General features: G+C 39.0%; 2 protein-coding genes across 5 annotated transcripts in view; one reads left to right on the top strand and one right to left on the bottom strand.

Moving 5' to 3' along the window:
• CDK8 (cyclin dependent kinase 8) overlaps positions 1 to 17476 on the bottom strand; it is a 66038-nt gene that overhangs the window by 2669 nt on the left and 45893 nt on the right. For 3 of the 4 annotated variants that reach the window (XM_052671435.1, XM_052671438.1, XM_052671439.1), the window contains 7 exons: positions 15557 to 15688; positions 12957 to 13100; positions 10902 to 10971; positions 9736 to 9808; positions 4083 to 4180; positions 2639 to 2717; positions 2361 to 2519 (listed from right to left, as the gene is read on the bottom strand). In XM_052671435.1, coding sequence (XP_052527395.1) covers positions 2361 to 2519; positions 2639 to 2717; positions 4083 to 4180; positions 9736 to 9808; positions 10902 to 10971; positions 12957 to 13100; positions 15557 to 15688 — 755 coding nt within the window. The remainder of the gene's footprint in view (positions 1 to 2360; positions 2520 to 2638; positions 2718 to 4082; positions 4181 to 9735; positions 9809 to 10901; positions 10972 to 12956; positions 13101 to 15556; positions 15689 to 17476) is intronic. The other variant, XM_052671436.1, reaches the window with a different exon arrangement.
• Positions 1 to 17476, top strand: part of USP12 (ubiquitin specific peptidase 12) — a 335443-nt gene that overhangs the window by 287016 nt on the left and 30951 nt on the right. The window lies entirely within an intron of this gene.

The following is a 17476-nucleotide window of genomic DNA, read 5'->3' as shown; positions in this document are numbered from 1 at the left end:
ACTGGATGGAGCTGGCTCTCTAGAGGTGCATAGTGTAAAGAAGAAGAAATGGCAAGAGCAGCACTTAGTGACAGCGGGAACAGATTAGCACTGCTGAGCTTCACCATTAACGCAGCGATAGAACTTCTGAGACACTTGCCTTCTCTTTTAGAGATGGATTCAGTGAAAGTGCCAAAGCTCTGGGTCACCCCTCTCCACAGAGCAGACACAGGATGCATTCCACAGAGCAGAAAAAAAACCCAACCCCTTGGCAGTCTTTTTGCTCAAAAGTGGCTCTCGTATATAGGAAACTGGAAAATATCACAAGCACAGCCATTTAAAAATTCACCATTCACTGAAGCTGTAAACAACTTCTGCATCTCTACTTCTATAACTGATGTTATAAGGTGGGGCTCATTAAAGAAGTCATGTTTTTCATGAAACTTAGTGCAACTAACAGCTTTTGTTTTAAGACAAGATGTAAATAGCCAGTACTCTTTACAAACCATTAAGCACCCAGAGGGCTATAGCTGGCAAAAGTGCAGAGTACTGGAACTGCTTCAGTTCATTTAGTCGCATCAGCTTCAGAAGTGTCATGTTGCAAATGTAAGGAGAAGGCAAGGATGTCTGTATGCTATGTGTCTACTATTTTTATGCACAGCAGAAAGAATTTAGAAGGTCAGCTTGCTCTGCAGAGAGTAATTCAGCTTCTAAGTGGAAAGGGAAGCTGCCGTAGTGTGTCCTGCCCAGAAGATGGCAATCCTTCTTCGCAAGGGGAACTTCAACAAATTAAATGAAGAACAAAGAGTAGGTGTTGGATTAAAACACAGGGCTGTACTGTAACATTTGCTTGCTGTCTCTTTGAGTTGCAGGATCAGAATTAAGAAATTTGAGGGATGTTTTCAGGGACACCTGAAACCACCAACGGGCAACATTTAACTGCTTTTGTTCCAGTGCCAGCAAGTGCACATCTCTCTTTGCTTACCGTATTTTCCAGATAACCTGATCAGAGCAAAACCCATTTCCTTCATGTGAGACTGAAAGAGAGGGGTGAGGGGAGGAAGAACAGAGGTTTTTTGGTTTCCTTTTGTTGTAGTTGTTGTTTGTTAGTAATTTTTTTTAATAGAACCAAGTGCTTTGCTTCCTGAAGAAAGCAAAACTATTAATTAGGAGCAACCAAGTTACTAAAACGAGCTCCTGAGGGAGTAAAGTAGCTGCTATCACTACTTCAAGGCAGAAGTACTCCGAAATTCAGTTTGTTGACAAGGGCTGCCCCCATCTACAGTCCTGGGATGGCTACCAGAGAACACAAAACTGTTTTGATGAACACAAACTGAAGACAAAACTAGTTCAACTCCTTCCAAGGCAATTTCAGTCCAACTTCTCAGGTAGCAATCTTAGCTCTTGCTCATAAAAGTGGAAACATAAGTTTGTTCCAAATGCCAAGCTACAGCAGCAAAATTAGGTGAAGGATGCTTAAATAGGGCAAGTAAATGGGGCTCCTTGACACAGTACATGCAACCTTCATATCAAACTCCCCAGATATGTGACTCAAGATGACATGAAGATTAAGAGGGTTACAATTGCACATGCTGCCTTAAAAATAGATGCACAGAAATAGTAGAAAGAGCCAGCTAAGAGCACTATTATCAACTTTGCAGCCTGACAAACTGAAAGAGATGAATCTCCAGTAAGAGTGTTGTGATGCACAATCCAAATAAAAGACAGACCACCTTTATATTCAGTTCAACACTCAACACTCTAGTTTGTAGTTAAGATGGACCAGTTTCAAACAGCTCTAAATATCTATGTAATTCTAGGAGAACAACTTGAAAACTGATAAATTACTGATGTCCTAAGATGAACTGAACCATGGCTTACTGGGATTTATACAAAGAGTCTCAATAAGGCTCCTGAAAATGGCCCTATTTTACATTTCCTGGAACCTCACTTGGTTTTCAGTCACGTCAACTTTGCCATCCAAAATTCTGCTTTTCAGTCCATTTACCCAACTAAAACCCTTGTTCAAACTCAGCTTGTTTACTGCAATATGCTTTGCCTCCTAGCACTGCAGGCTTGTCAAAATAAGCAATGTTATTTTTAGGTCATACAGAGAGAAGCACAACAGGCCCCTGATCTACAATCAGCATTGCCTAATACAAATGCAATAATTAGTAGCTATAATAATTTCTGATCCTAATTTAGTTGAATGGGCTGCAAACTTAAGAAGCAACAGCATATTAATTGGCAGGCAAACCATCAACTAAATGCAGTTGATCTGATGGATGCACAAAAATACCATTTACAGGATTACTTTATTAGCTTGAAGAAATTCTGTTGTGAACATGAGAATCAAACAAGATAAGAAAAAAAAAGAATACCTGATAGTCTGAGGTCATAATAAGTCCACCTGAGGTAGTGGTAGGAGGAACAACTCTCACTTTTTTCAGTGGGGGTCCCTGCGTGTGACTGTTGTCTTGGTTCCCTGGATGACCAGTTCCATTAGTATGGTTATTGCCCTGCTGCTGCTGCTGGTTCTTCTCAATTGTTTAAACACAAAGAAAAATTTCAACTCAAAAGCAGTACATGAAAAAACATGAAAACAGGAAATAGTGTGAAAGCCAGTGAAGCACAATGATACCGTTCTTCCAGTACTTACTTTGTCTCCTTTATCATCTGGTTCTTCTTCTGTTAAAAATTCTCGTTTTGGGTAAGGGATTTGACAACCTGCAAAAACACTGCCCCCCAGAAAAGTCTATTTATCACTGTATTAGAACAGAAAAGTTAGACCTGTAAGATCCATACTCCACCCACACTAGTTTCAAGTAGCCTCACTGGGAGCCTTTATCTACAACAAATGGAGTTCTCCTTTTCTTACTTCCATCACATACATCAGTAAACCTGTTCACATTAGTTTTAAATCTTACATTGCCTCTGATAAACTCATCCAAATTCCTAACAATTTTCAGCGTTTCCAGTAACTGATGGTGAAACTGATGGCTGGAAAGGTATCTGCAGAGGACCACAGAGCTGCCTTCATCCAGTCACAGCATAATTCACTGTCTCAAATCCAGTTAAAAACTGGCCTGTAAAGTCCACTGCCTATTAACAAAACCACCTGTAACACTTAAAAATAACTAGAAGTTTCATCTTCAATTCATATCTCATGGATCACACACTAATTTGCTACTGCTAGCACAAGTTAAGACTTATCTGCCCTTTAGCAATAGAAAACATTTGTAATAATGTTTCTGTGCACCTGTTAGCATTACTAATGGTGCATTTGCTCTGAAATGCCAACTTAATACAAGAAAGAAGTCAAGCACTGGCCTAAAACCAGTTTATGCACAATCAAATCATTCACATGACAACATTAAATAACAGAGGCAGGTCAGGTTATAAATAACTTAGCAGATTTTAGTGATATAATGTCATTTTAATTAACTGCTTTTAAATATACATACCATGCTTTGCAAATTCTACCCTAAATAACTGTAGAGAATGATGCACAATGGGCACTAATTGCTTCTAAAGATGTGCACATTCATGTTCTGCACTGTTGTTTTTTTGAGGAAAGGAGAAGTTCATTAAAAATGAAATTATTCATTGTCTCTAAATTTTGTTCCTTTTGTAATCTCACTGCTTAAACAAAAGGGAGCATCTACAGAAAACAGGTTTAAGTTGTTAAGGATGACAACACAGAGACACAGAGCTGAGTCTCTTCACCACTGAATTTACAACAAAGGCTAGGACAGAAAAATGTAAACTTATTAGTGAGTGTCATTTGGCATTCTGGAGCAGAGGAGTGGACCTGCAGGCACTTAGCAGTTGTCTACAAAGATCTGTAGCATGCCTAATCAACCTGTCAGTGAATAACAAGATTAGTGCTGCAACTAACAGGATCAAAGTTCCATAAAGCAAGAGATTAATAAGAATGCTACTTAATTTTAAAATCCTCAAACAGCATTTTAGCTGTTAGAGCTTTCTTTGGATGTTAGACAGTAAGTATTCAGCTCAATATTCACCAACATTTACAGCAGAGAAAGCATGCACTTCTAAGGCACCTCTGGATGTACTGATAGGTTAATAAACTGACCACTTACTCGGATGTGGGAAGCGGATCTTCTAAGAAATATGGATCCTGCATAGCCTGTTCTGAGGTAATTCTCTTTATTGGATCCATAGTAAGCAATTTCTGAAGCTACATAAAATGAAAGACAAAAAGCTCTGCATTATCAGAACTGATATAACAGAATTTACAAAATATTCATTTTGTAAACGAATTTCATTTCAGACTACATTATTTCTGAAAGATCAACTGATACAAATGTCTCCGACGTCAAAACCTGAACCATAAATGGCAGGAACCACATTCTTCTCTTTTGTTAAAAACACAGCTCCACACAGAGCATCCATAACTTACCATCAGTTTTCGCAGCCTGTCACTTCCTGCTACATGCAACACGTGCATGATTGGCTTCATAACTACACTTAACAGGAAGTCACATCACACCATTTAATTAACACGTAGCAATTGATAAGCAAAAGTGATGCCATACTCATTATTCCTCATTATTTTGTATTGCCACATCAATACATTTCCACTGTCATCCATAGAATACAGAAGATCTCTATAAAGTCACACTTCAGAAAACGTGATAAAGCGGCCATCAGCACATCCAAAAACTCCACCTGGCTAGACAACTTTTTATTACCCACTCCTGCACGTATTTGTCTCTTCTGATAAACACAGACTCTCCAACACAACTGTTTGCTACACGTTGTTGGTACGCTGAAATGGATCCAGCGCCATTTCTCTATCAGTTTAAGACCTGGGCCTTTATTTCATGAAGGTGATAAATCAGATCAGATGCCAGCTACTTGAAAAGAAAATGTATTTCAAAACATCTGTGCTGGTTAAAGACAGTGAAGATGATCACTGCCGATAAAGTATGAACATGCAAAAGACAAAGTGAAGTACATTTCAGAAAATAGCTGAACTCAGGTCAACTAAAAAACCAGCAAAACCTTACCCTTTGACATGGCACATCTTGCTCTCATTGCAATGTATTAAAAGAAGGCTAAGAAGCACACACGATATTTGCCCTGTGCCTAACTTTCTAAAATAGCAGACAAGATGTTTCAGTGACAGGGAGCACAACCAGAACCCTTAAGGTAACACACAAAGATGAAAATTTAATAAAACAAACCTGCTAATCAAAGCGAAGTGAGAAAATGATACGGAAAGTTTCAAACACAGGTACTTAGATGCACGGCCTTTGAGAAATGCTCAGGATACATAGCCAGAATCTCATCCTTACCAACTTAAAATACCAGCAACAAACTTGAAGTCTAAATTCAGCATAACACTGAAGACTGAAAGGTGGTTTCAAAAACATCTCTTGCACGTGTTTTGCTGTTCTAGTCTAATTTTGCAATCACCTGAACATTTTCAGAAGCTGTCTGGACTTCACACATTTGCCACTGTGACATCTCAACAGCTATTTTCAATTAAAAACACATTAGAAATACCATGCTCTTTCCATATGTGTAAGATCTTTCTCTGGTTTAGGATCTGCAGACCATAGAGGTTTTGTCTAACTCCAGTACTGAAACAGCAGCACTGCATTTTAGAAGTTTCTCTTTCTCAAAAGGGTGGTGCAGGTGCATCTGTTTCTGTCCATTTATTCAGCAGTTATTTTGTGGAATACAGTTGTGCTAGATGTACAGCTTTTCTGAGCAGAATGAGCTGAACTTCAGATATTAACAGGGAAAGAAAAATAAAAATCCTTCATGTATTATTATGATGGAATACAGCACCTAAGTCAAAACTACACCTTGACCACAGAATTACAGAATGGTTTTGTTGGAAGGGTTTTTAAATATGATCTAGTTGCAACCCCCATACCTGCCATGGGCAGGTATGCCACCCACTGGACGTATTGTCACAGACAATGATCTTCCAAAGAAATGCTGCACTTTTGACTTAGAGCACTTTGTTTTGAAAAATAAGCCATCTAACAAGATGTGCAGAAATTACATATGTAAATAGCATGAATTTCACAGTTGCTCTTCATACTTTTCATGAGATTAACCTTTTTATAAAGATCTAGTGTCACAATCTATGTATGAGTTGATCATCTCCTTTCACTAGCTGTAAGTGGGCATATGCAACCACAGTGCAGACCTCCAAATGGCAGACAGCTAAAGTTAGAAAGTACATTTCCTTTCCTCAGCCTTCAGTTCTAATGGCATGATTTAGAACATCATAAATCACAGAATCATCAGATGCTTTGGGCTGGAAGGAACCTTTAATATCATCTAGTTCCAATCCCCTGCTATAGGCAGGGACACCTCCCTTTAGACCAGACTACTCAAAGCCCCATCCAGCCTGGCCTTGAATGCTTCCACAACATCACTGGGCAACCTGCTCCAGTGTCTCACCACCCTCACAGTGAAGAATTTGTTCATGATACTTAGTCTAAATCTTTAAAGCGATTTCCCCTCACCCTGATGCTGCATGGCCTTGTCCCTCCCCAGCTTTCCTGTAGGCCCCCTTCAGGTACTGGAAAGCTACTATCAGGTACTTCCCATAACCTTCTCTAGGCTGAAGACTCCCAGCTCTCTCAGCCTGTCCTTATAGGTTAGGTGCTCCAGCCCTCTTATCGTCTTTGTGTTCCTCCTCCGGACCCACTCCAACAGCTCCGTGTCCATCTTGTGCTGGGGACTCCAGAACTGGATGCAGTACTCCAGGTGGGGTCTCACAAGAGCAGAGCAGAGGGGCAGAATCTTCTCCCTCGACCTGCTTATCGTGTTTCTCTTGATGCAACCCAGATACAGTTGGCCTTCTGGGCTGCAAGCACACATTGCTGGCTCATACAGAATCTTTCATCAACCAACATCTCCAAATCCTTCTCCTCAGAGCTGCACTCAAAACCATTCTCTACTCAACCTGCATCTGTGCTTTGGATTGCCCTGACCCAGCTGCAGGACCTTGCACTTAGCCTTGCTGAACTTCATAAGGTTGGCATGGGCCCACCTCTCAAGCCTGTCCAAGTTCCTCTGGAGAGCAACCCTTCCCTCTAGCAAGTAAACTGCATCTCTCATCTTGGTCTCATTTGCAAACTTGCTGCAAGTGCACTCAATCCCACTGTCCATGTCTCCTACAAAGGTGTTAAATAACACTGGTCCCAGCGCTTATCCCTGAGGAACGCCACTCATCACCAGCCTCCAATTGGACACTGAGCCACTGCCCACAACTCTCTGAGAGCGACCATCCAACCAATTCCTCATCTAGCAAGTGATCCACCCATCAAATCCATTCTTCTCCATTTGGTGACCAGGATATAATGTGGGAGAGCGTCAAAGGCTTTGCACAAGTCCAGGTAGGTGACATTAGTTGCTCTTCCTTTATCCACTGACGCTGTAACTCCATCATAAAAGGGTAAGTCAGGCACGACTTACCCTTGGTGAAACCATGTTTGTTACCACCAATCACCTCATCTTTGTTTTCCATGCACCTTAGTAGGGCCTTCAGGAGGATCCGCTCCATGATCTTGCCAGGCACAGAGGTGAGACTGACTGGTCTGTAGTTTCCTGAATTTTCCTTTTTCCCTTCTTGCAAATGGGGGTTATGCTTTCCCTTTTCCGATCAGTGGGAACTTCACCAGCCTGCCATGACTTTTCTAAAAACATGGACAGCAGCTTGGCAACTTCACAGAATCACAGAATCATAGAATTGCTCAGGTTAGAAAAGATCTCAAAGATCATCGAGCCCAACCAGGACCGAACCATATCATCTGTCAGATCCCTTAGAACCTGTGGATGGGTCTCTTTGGGTCCCAAGGACTTCTGAACTTTTAGGTTCTTTAGACGGCCTCAAACTTGATCCTCACTTAAAGCATGCTGATCTTCCTTCTCCAAGTTCTTATCTTTGCTTTCTGTAGCTAGGGTAGTACGGCCAGAACCCTTGTGGTGAAGACTGAAGCAAAGAAATAACTGAACACTGAGCAGCTCTCCCTGCATCCCATGTGACCAGATCTCCAGTTTCCTTCCAGAGAGGGCCCACATCTTCCCTGGCCTTCCTTTTATCATTGATACACCTCTACAATTTCTTCTTGTTCCCCTTGATGTCCCCGGCTAGATTTAATTCTATCTGGCTTTTAGTTTCCTAACCTGATTCCTGCTGCTCAGACAGCTTCTTTGTAGTCCTCCCAGGTAACCTGTTCCTGCCTCCACTCCCTACAGACTTTCTTTTTGTGCTTAGGTAACTCCAGGAGCTCTTTGCTAATCCATAGAGGCCTCCCAGCACTGCCATCAATCCAGCTTTGTTTTTCACATCATTCACAAGGAGTCACAATAGGCATTTTCAACTCCCGGAGTCTGCATGAAGTTTTTGTGGAACTATTATCTCAAACAATTCAAAAGCAATTGCAGGAGTGAAAAGAAGGGAAAAAAGAAAAGAAAATTGCCAACACACTTAAAGAACACCTCAAGCATAAAAAACATTGCAAAATTCTGGCACTTTATTAGGAAATTGGCTTATAAAGCCTTCCCATCATGTGCAGACATGATGTGAACAAACTTTGTAATCATCAGCAACAAAAAAAAAAAACCACAAGACAAGTTTAATGACTGTGTAGCCATTATCATGTGGGAGACATCCAAACTATTCTGTCCCCTTGTTCAGGCAACAGCACAGACATGAATTTTTCACTTAGCATTACAAATATTGTCTATAAAGAACTGTTGAACAAGATCACCTGCCTGAGTAACATAAGAAAAATACAGTATACTTTATATGACTTTGTGACAACATGCCATGGGATAAAAGGAAAAATCAACCAGGAGCAGCAGCTGGGTCTCCATGTTCCAGGGCACATTTAAGCAGGAAAACAGAAACCAAAGAAAGAGTGGGAAAAAAAATAAGCTGGAAAAACAGAAAGGAGTCACAATTGTCTCATGTAACGTCACTTCCACATGTGACAAGGAAACCTGTACTTCAGTGTCAGGAAAGGAAAAATTCTACTTAGTTCAAGCTGATAAATGAAAGCATTTCATCCTTGGCAACCACACTTATCCATGCATTCACCAATTCTGGAATTAGCTGGGGTGTTTTACAATTGCAAGTGTATTTAATGGAAGTCTAAACAAAAAGAAGTGTTATGTTCTAGAGACAACTAACTATTGTAAGAGTACTGAAGAATACAAAAAAGTTTATGTAAAAAAAGCTATTAAAGATTAATGCACCAGGAACACACACATGATGTAATTTTCTAAACATACAAGTCTCAAGTAAAATGTTGGGCTCTTTTGATTTGGCAGCTATTTTCTTAATTCATGTTGTTTTGTTTTCAAACAGGCAAGAGTGGCAAGTTTAAAATGAATATGTAGAAAATAATGCGATTAAGGATATTTTTAAAACAAAAAATAGGCTATTATAAGTATGTAAAGCAGCAAAATAGCAAAAATAATAGTAATATTGCAAATATAGCTACACATTTAATACTGTTTCAAGACTGAAAACTTCTAATACACTTGATACCTGAATTAATCTGATGAATAGCTCACAGAATTATTCTACTGTGAGAAGATAATGTGCTTTTGCAACTTTCAAATCATATATCACTTATTACTAACTTTATTTAAAAGATGAAATGTAATATTTATAAAATAAAGTTAGTCACAGACTCTCAATCTAAAGAATTCTAACTTACGTAAGGATTTTTATTTTATTTTGTGAATGCAGGAACTTACCAAGTGAAATGCCTTACTGTCTGGTTTAACTTTATGCTTTTCCATATATTTGATAAGGCTGCAGTTGGTGTATCTAGAGAAGAACAGAAAATTACATTTCTAATACGCAAAGCAGTGATGCTACAAAGCTTTCTTAGCACTCAAGAAACATATTATTGAGAATAGCTGTCTTTGCTAATCTATTAAGCACAGAAAGAAGAGCAACTACCAAGACCAGAAGATTGCTTAAAAACCATTCAAACACTACAGAAATTCATCTGTTCCCTCTTACATGTTTGTAATACACATTTGTATTGTTTGTAATACACATCACATCAATATAAAAAGCCCACTCTTAAACCATGTACAGTCAGCAAACTATCACTTGGACTTTTAGCCACTTCACTGTAACAGTTTGAACAGTTTCATTCTATCCAGAGAATTCTACGTATTTCTAATGTTAGGACACACTGAGATAAATGCCATGTCCGTGTCAACACCGTCCTACAATGTCAGGTTGTTACAAGAACGTCCACAAACTCACTTTTTTGAGCAGAAGCTCAGAAATAAGGTCTCTAAATGGTTTGTTGCAATAGCATTGCAGATGCAAGAAACATATAATAATAGTGCTCCAAATCCCTCAGTTTGATCAGTAGGGAAGCAAAAAGACAACAGTGGTAGGGTCTTAAGGGCAAGTATTAGAATCTGGTAACGTGACAACAACATGTTTAAGATATTCTTTCCTTCATAAGCTACCCCAGGTATCATGACTGACAATTGTACTCAGCTTGTTAGAAATACTGTAAGTTTGCTACACTACTTATATGCAGCTATCACAGGAGAATCATTTTCAGTACCACAGATTTGGAAGCAGCTCTGAGAAACTATGCTTAGTAATCTTCAGAACTGTCTGAGGTCTTACTGGCATCAGCAGTTTCACTCTCTCATTTGCTGTCCATGTCTGCCACTCTCATTTGCTGTCCATGTCTGGCCACTTTTCTATGATTCACATCAACTCAACAGATCAACTTTACCATTAAAAACCAACTTTCTACTTCTTCAGAATCTAAGTCCCAGTTACATAGCCACTGCTTAGGATGAAAACAACCTAAACTATAATAACTTTAAACTATGAGGGAGAAATAAAACAGGCATTCTTCAGAAAGCTCATCTCAACACAGACTTACGTGTTTCTTCGGAAATCCTTCATTAAAGTTGAATGTTCAGGCATCTTTTTTATGTCTTCCCAATCTTTATCTGCAAAAATCAGTATTTATTACTTTATGTTTCTTTCTCCTAACTATAACAAAGGCTTTTAAAGTATCACTGTGGACCCTACTTTTTTCATTCAGCTACTCTAAGCTTATAGCTACTTATTTCTTTACATTCCCTCTCTTCACAATTAATCTTCTCAGCTCATAAGAGATTCTATTTATATGTAACTCAAGAACTCCAAAAAAAAAACCTACCAGCTGCAATGAAGATCTCCATATGACCAAAGGACAACACAGAAGAAAAACATGTCAGCCCAGTGCACTTGCACCCTTCAGGTCGGTTCCCTAATTTATTTAGGAACAACAGTGATCACTGGGTAGGATTACACCCAAGTCTAGTAAACATTCATTTTCATTCTGATAGTTTTGTTACAGGAAAATGCATGGAGGTACTGTGTAAATCTGTGCCAGCTTCAGCCTAAAAGAAATCCTATTTGTCCAGAAAAGGTCAAGGCGGGATAACATTAGCACATTCCAATTAAATGACATTTAATCTTAACTCTCTGTATGCACAAAGCCTGAAATGCCTTTAAAAATAAAACAACACTCAGCAACATCACCTGTTAGCCTCAAATGGATTATGCTCTGTAACTACTAAAAAAAAAATTCTATGGACAAGTAGTTTGATTCAAGTCAAATCTTTACCAAAACTAATCATATTTGCAAATCCTTGGAGCTCAGAAGTATCAAATTAATACATAAATCCATAGACATTCTCTACTTTCCCTGTTGTTCTGTTCCTCTCCCTACCCCTTCTCAAGACAGCTGAAACTTTCAAATACAGCAATTGTCAGTCAAAAAAATGTTGCTATTAAATGAAAAAATAGTAATTGTGAGAAAAACAGACCTACAGAATCGAGAGTAAACCATAAAACAGCACTATTTAAGCCCAACACAAAAAACAATGAGATTGTTATCTATTTGTGTAAGCTACACAAAGACAATATCAACTCCAAATAAGGAAGGAAAAGCACAAGAAAATGATAAAATTCTAGGCTAGACACCGAGAAGTATTGCTTAAAGAGGATAGATTGAGGGGCTTTCATTAAAATTAATCCACCTCATGTGCAAAGGCAACACTTACAGCAATCTCATACAGCAGTATGGAAGCAAGGAACTAAACAAAGGAAAAAAGAAAGTCAAAGGAAAAGATGAGAGCAATTTTAAGAACAAAATTCTATAATCACACAGAAATAGAGACCACAAACTTTGTGTGATGAGAAGGAGAAAGTCCACCAGCATAGCAAAGAAAGAGGTTACTACTACTAAATGGGAACAGACAATACAGGGAACACAAGCAGTGAAGAGAAAGATGACTGAAAGGTAAAAATAAGCCCCCTGTAATTCAGACACCTGCAATCATATAAGTACTAGAAGAAAAATGCTGAAATGAAACTATTCAAGATATCCTGTAGAATAAAAGATGACCAACACTGAGAAGAAAATGCAATAGGAGACATCCACACTGTGATTTGTTTTGGCTCATGTGACCAGTTCTTTCTTCTCGTTTGGACAAAATACTATTTCTCCAGAAGGTAACCTTTCTACAAGGGAGAAACAAAAAAAGAAACACCCTCCTCTAATTCCAAATGTAATCTTTCTTTAATTTAGCATATGCATAATATTCAGAAAATGTAGGTATTGTTCTTGGTTTTATACAATCATAGATCACTTTTCAAACATAAAATCAATCCTGGAGAAGTCCCAGAAATATTCTATATTGTTTTTAATCATCCATCATTTAAAGAGATCTTTTAAAAACAGAATATTGATACATTTATAGGCATAGATAAACACATCAGTAATAACAGGAAAAATATTTGATGTAACTATTAGATTCTAGGTGACTCATGACAAAGTTTGTGTTTAAACAGCTTTGCTGCTTTTGTCAGCTGCCACCTTCATATGCAAAAAACACAATACAGATATCTTTCTTTGAACAGCCGTGATAAAAAAGACAACACGTACCTGCAGGAAATCCCATAACGTTGAATATTCTGTCCAGCTGGTCATGGTGATAAGGATTACTAGTTTTGATATCCTCTTGTCGACAATGGAATATTGGCTCTGATGTTAGCAGCTCTGCAAATATACACCCTATGGCCCAAATATCTTTAGAAAAGGAGAACAGAAATAAACGTCAAATGAATCTTTCCAAAAGCATCTTGGTGAAGTAAAATGTTAGTTTTCCACATATGGGTTAAGGTTCCTACACGGAAAATTTCAAGTTTCTATTGCACAACACTTCTTAAGATTTCCCTTTCGGCTACAGGTCCATAATTCAGTAATACAAGTATCATACAAGTTCAGTGGGGCTTTTTGTTTGTTTTTTTTTGTTATTGTTGTTCATTTTGTGTGTTTTATTCTGGTGGGTTTTTGTGTGCCTGTGTGTGTTCAGTGCTGTTGCTCATTTATTTTTGTTTGCTCATTTTTAAACACAGTTACCACATTGGTAAAAGTGAGTTTGATTTAAAAAAAAAAAAAAAAAAAAGAAAGAAAAAAACTCAACAAAAGCTATTTGATTAGCTGTCCACACAAACACAACTGGAGAACCAACCAACACGTCACCTGCTCAAGGTCACACTGCTCCCATCAAAACATTTGCTCTCTCTGATCAGCCCCTCATTTTAATAAATACTGAAAGGTCCCTAAAAAATATGAGCAGTGATAGAGAAATAACCAAACTCTAGCTACAAAGTTTTGCAGTAAAATAATAAAACTGCTCTATGCGCAAGCATCTCACCCTCTTTAAAAAAAAAAAAAAAAAAAGTTCTTTAAAAAAAAAAACGTTATGCTTTTCTTTCTGGATAATGTTTTCCCCAACCTGGGTTTTGTTTTTTTTTTTTTTGTTATTATTTTTTAAAACAAAAATACTTTCATTTTTAACTGCTTTGTCCCAGTCCGCAAAATCAGTCTAAATCTTCTGAATTGCTTCCCCCATTTTTTCCTAGTATATACAAGAGCAGTTTCTAAGTTACACATACTAAAGCCACATCAAACCTTGAATGAACAAGGAAAGGTCAGGAACAAGGACAAAAGTCAATGATGCAGAGAACACAACCCCACTGCTCAGTGCTTGCATGCAGCCAGTTTTTATCAGTGCAGAAAAAAATTATGCACTAAAGGCCATGGTTATCCATGCAGTTTCACATGCTGCAACCAGAAGGAAACGCCAATAAAACAAAAGAACACGCAAACACTATAAAAAAAGCAGTTAAAAAGAATGTACTTAATACAAGAAATATGGTACTAACATAGTTGCTGAAAATACATTTGAATCAAAGATTAAAATCTCTGAGAAAAACACTGACACAATATGAAGAAAAGAATGTGCAGCCTGACAGGAGAACTTCAGGTTACGGAAATAATAACATCTGTGCCAATGCACAGCCTCCACGTTTGTGCAGAATAAGAGGAGCCCTGCAGGGGAAATTGTTTCCCCAGAAACATGTGTCAAGCTTTAACACAGATTTTGAAAACGAGCAGCCAGAGAGGGAAAATTTCCCAGATCTCTTCCTTAGGGTCTCTCACTGCCCTCACTGAGGTGAACACCGTCCCCAGGTGCCCAGGCCTCTCCCCACCCTCCAGCCACAGCCTACCATGGCTCTGGATTTGGGGACACTCGTACTGCCCAGCAGCAAGGGGAAAGGCCAGCACAGTGATGGCCACTCAGACTGGTGAGTAGGAGTGATGAAATAAGGAGCTGGCAGCATTCGGCTGATGGAATGAACACCATCCTCACAATGCCTGCATACTGCCATGCTGCAGTCTGGGTGCGCCCACAGCCCCTCCTGCTGCAGGGCACTGACCACGTCCCACTGCCTCAAGCAATTCTGAGGCACTTGTGTGCTTCGAAAAAGACAGAATCATAGAATGGCATGGGTTGGAAGGGACCTTAAAGTTCACTGAGCTTTAACCCCTTGCCATGGGCTGACACCGGTTGGCCTGCCCAGGGTTGATCCAACCTGGCCTTGAACGCCTCAAGGGATGGGCTAAAACACAGGCCTGACAGAGCAGAACCTGTTATTGGCAACTTCCACTGAAGAGAAACACATACCAAATAGCAAACTTAACATGATTAATTTCTCGCACACTTTGACAGGTGCAGAAGTGAGGAGTAGCAAGTAAAATGCCACGTTGCATTAAACTTCACTGATACAGGTCAGTGCAGTGAATACAATCTCCATCCTATGCTTTCCCAAGTATATTTCCCAAGCATTTATAAAACTAGATGAAAACCTCTGCAATGAAATCAACACATTATGTCTCATCATCACATGGATACTACCAACATTTTGAAGATGCATCCCTATCACTTTAAATCTAACAGCAGCTAGCAAATTCTTGAGGAGCAGCCATTACACCGCATTGCAGGGCACTTTGAACCAAACCCAGAAATGTTTCATTCCTACAGCTAGTCAGAAACCACAAACAACTTGTCAAAGTTAAGCATTTCCTCAAGAATTCAGTATCACAGCTGCTGACCTTTGTACAGTTTAATAGTATTCAATGTCTGGGTGCAATTTGCATGAACAATAGTACGGCAGGTTATCCTCCATTTTACTTACCGATAGCTTTGGTATAATGCCTTGCTCCAAGAAGCAACTCTGGAGCTCGATACCAGAACGTTACAACTACTGGATCCAAGTCTGCTAAAGGCTTCAGAGGTGAATTAAATAATCGGGCAAAGCCCATATCAGCTGCAAAATTTAAAGAGAGGTGTTTTAGTCTTTTAGGAAAACTACCGTATATTTTTAATAATGAACTGATTGAGTTTGTTAGAGCTACCATCACTGTGCTAAATAAACACAAAGACAGACTGCAGCAGATAGGAATTCTGTGAGCAGATTTCATGTTCTTAAAGCTTTTGTAGAAGTTACTGGATGCCATCACCTATAAAGTACATCATTATAAATCATTACTAACACGAGCCATTTAGAACGAAGAATTAACCATTGTTCTGAAAAAGCGTATCATTCACTTCTCTCAGGACACTGGTAAATCCTGACTCATTTTACCTGATGTTCTCCGGTAAAATAATCCATTGTACTGCATGGTCTTTCAAGAAGCATTTTACATGTGAGCAAAACGTAAGTTCTGCACAGGTTAGAATGATTTATAATACATACGTGCATGCCACAAAAGCTACCTACTCATGAAGTTAGCTGTAGCAAGTTCTCCTCCACAGAAAAAGCAACTAAGCCTACAGCACCTGCCTCCCTAGTAATATTCTGTCAAGAAGTTATTATTTCCAGCACCAACATAACAGTACTAGACATCATTAAGGTTCTGATTTTAAGCTGTGCTTGGGGGATTAAAAACTGCTTTTTAGAATTGGTAATATATATATCTTCCTAGGAAGCTGCCTGAGCTAGCTGGCAATAGAAATGATACAGGAAAAAAATGGGCAGAGACTAAAATCTGCAATTTCACCCACTGGATCTGCTTGTCTACCCAGTGCTCCCCAAATCCCAAGAACAGGGACTCTGGTGCAGGGGTATACACACGCTGAGAAAGATTGAAAGGATGCGAGCAGCCATTCTGAGGGCAAGAAACTATCTGTTATAGCTCACTGGCTGGGGGGAAATCTGCGGTGTAATATGGGTCTCTAACTTGACTAGACAACTTGAACTACTTTTTCATATGCATTCCTATTTATGATTGTTTTAATGCATTTAAAAAGAGAAACATTTTGCCATTTTCTAAATTATAGATTACTGAAGATACAATCAAGTTACTAGCATCTATAAAAAATTAATAGTCTGCAGAAATTGTTTGTTTTTTTTTTTTATACTCAAAATGACGCAAAAAGCTTATAAAAGTTATTTTAAGTTAAATGCCAGTTATGTATTTTTTAGAGAAATTAGTTGCACTGGAAAAGTGGATGCCCTTGGTATGGGTTTAATTTCTGCATTTTTTTCCTGCTGTGGTAATATCTTAAGAATATAAGAAAAAAAATCTACATTTTGATAACACACTTAGAAATGCAGGGTCCCCCCACCCTCCTCCCCCCGGGAATGGATGGCTCAGAGGACTGGTGGTACAATCCAGAATCTTTCACCCGTCCATGATCAGTCTGACTAAATTTGGTTGTGTTCAAACTTATTCCCAAATTAATTCAAAACTATCCATTAGGAGATAAATTGGTGGTCTGTGTGCAAATATTAGCAAATAGTTGTGTTCAGCAAACACCACCACCACAGTTCAAACTGCACATGCCCAGAGAACGACCTACGTTCTTCATTTTGGAAGCAACTGCTCCATGAAGAACATGGCAGTAGGAAGAAATCGTCACTTCTGCTGTCTGTGCTGTCCCTCTTTTGTACGTAGAAGACCTCAAGTTCTGCTGTCAACCCTAAGGCTTAGAGGGGCACTAAAATCTTTCAGGGTAGGATGTGCAGAAGTGTTCAGCCCTGGCCTATCTATTCCCTTGGGTTTCAAGAAGGGAGGGCAGAGCTAGAGCAGCACCAAACGCTCCCTGGAAGTCC

The sequence above is a fragment of the Tympanuchus pallidicinctus genome, unplaced genomic scaffold (genome assembly GCF_026119805.1).
Source record: "Tympanuchus pallidicinctus isolate F22 unplaced genomic scaffold, pur_lepc_1.0 scaffold11, whole genome shotgun sequence".
Taxonomy (NCBI): domain Eukaryota; kingdom Metazoa; phylum Chordata; class Aves; order Galliformes; family Phasianidae; genus Tympanuchus; species Tympanuchus pallidicinctus.
This window is presented reverse-complemented; position numbering and strand designations above follow the sequence as displayed.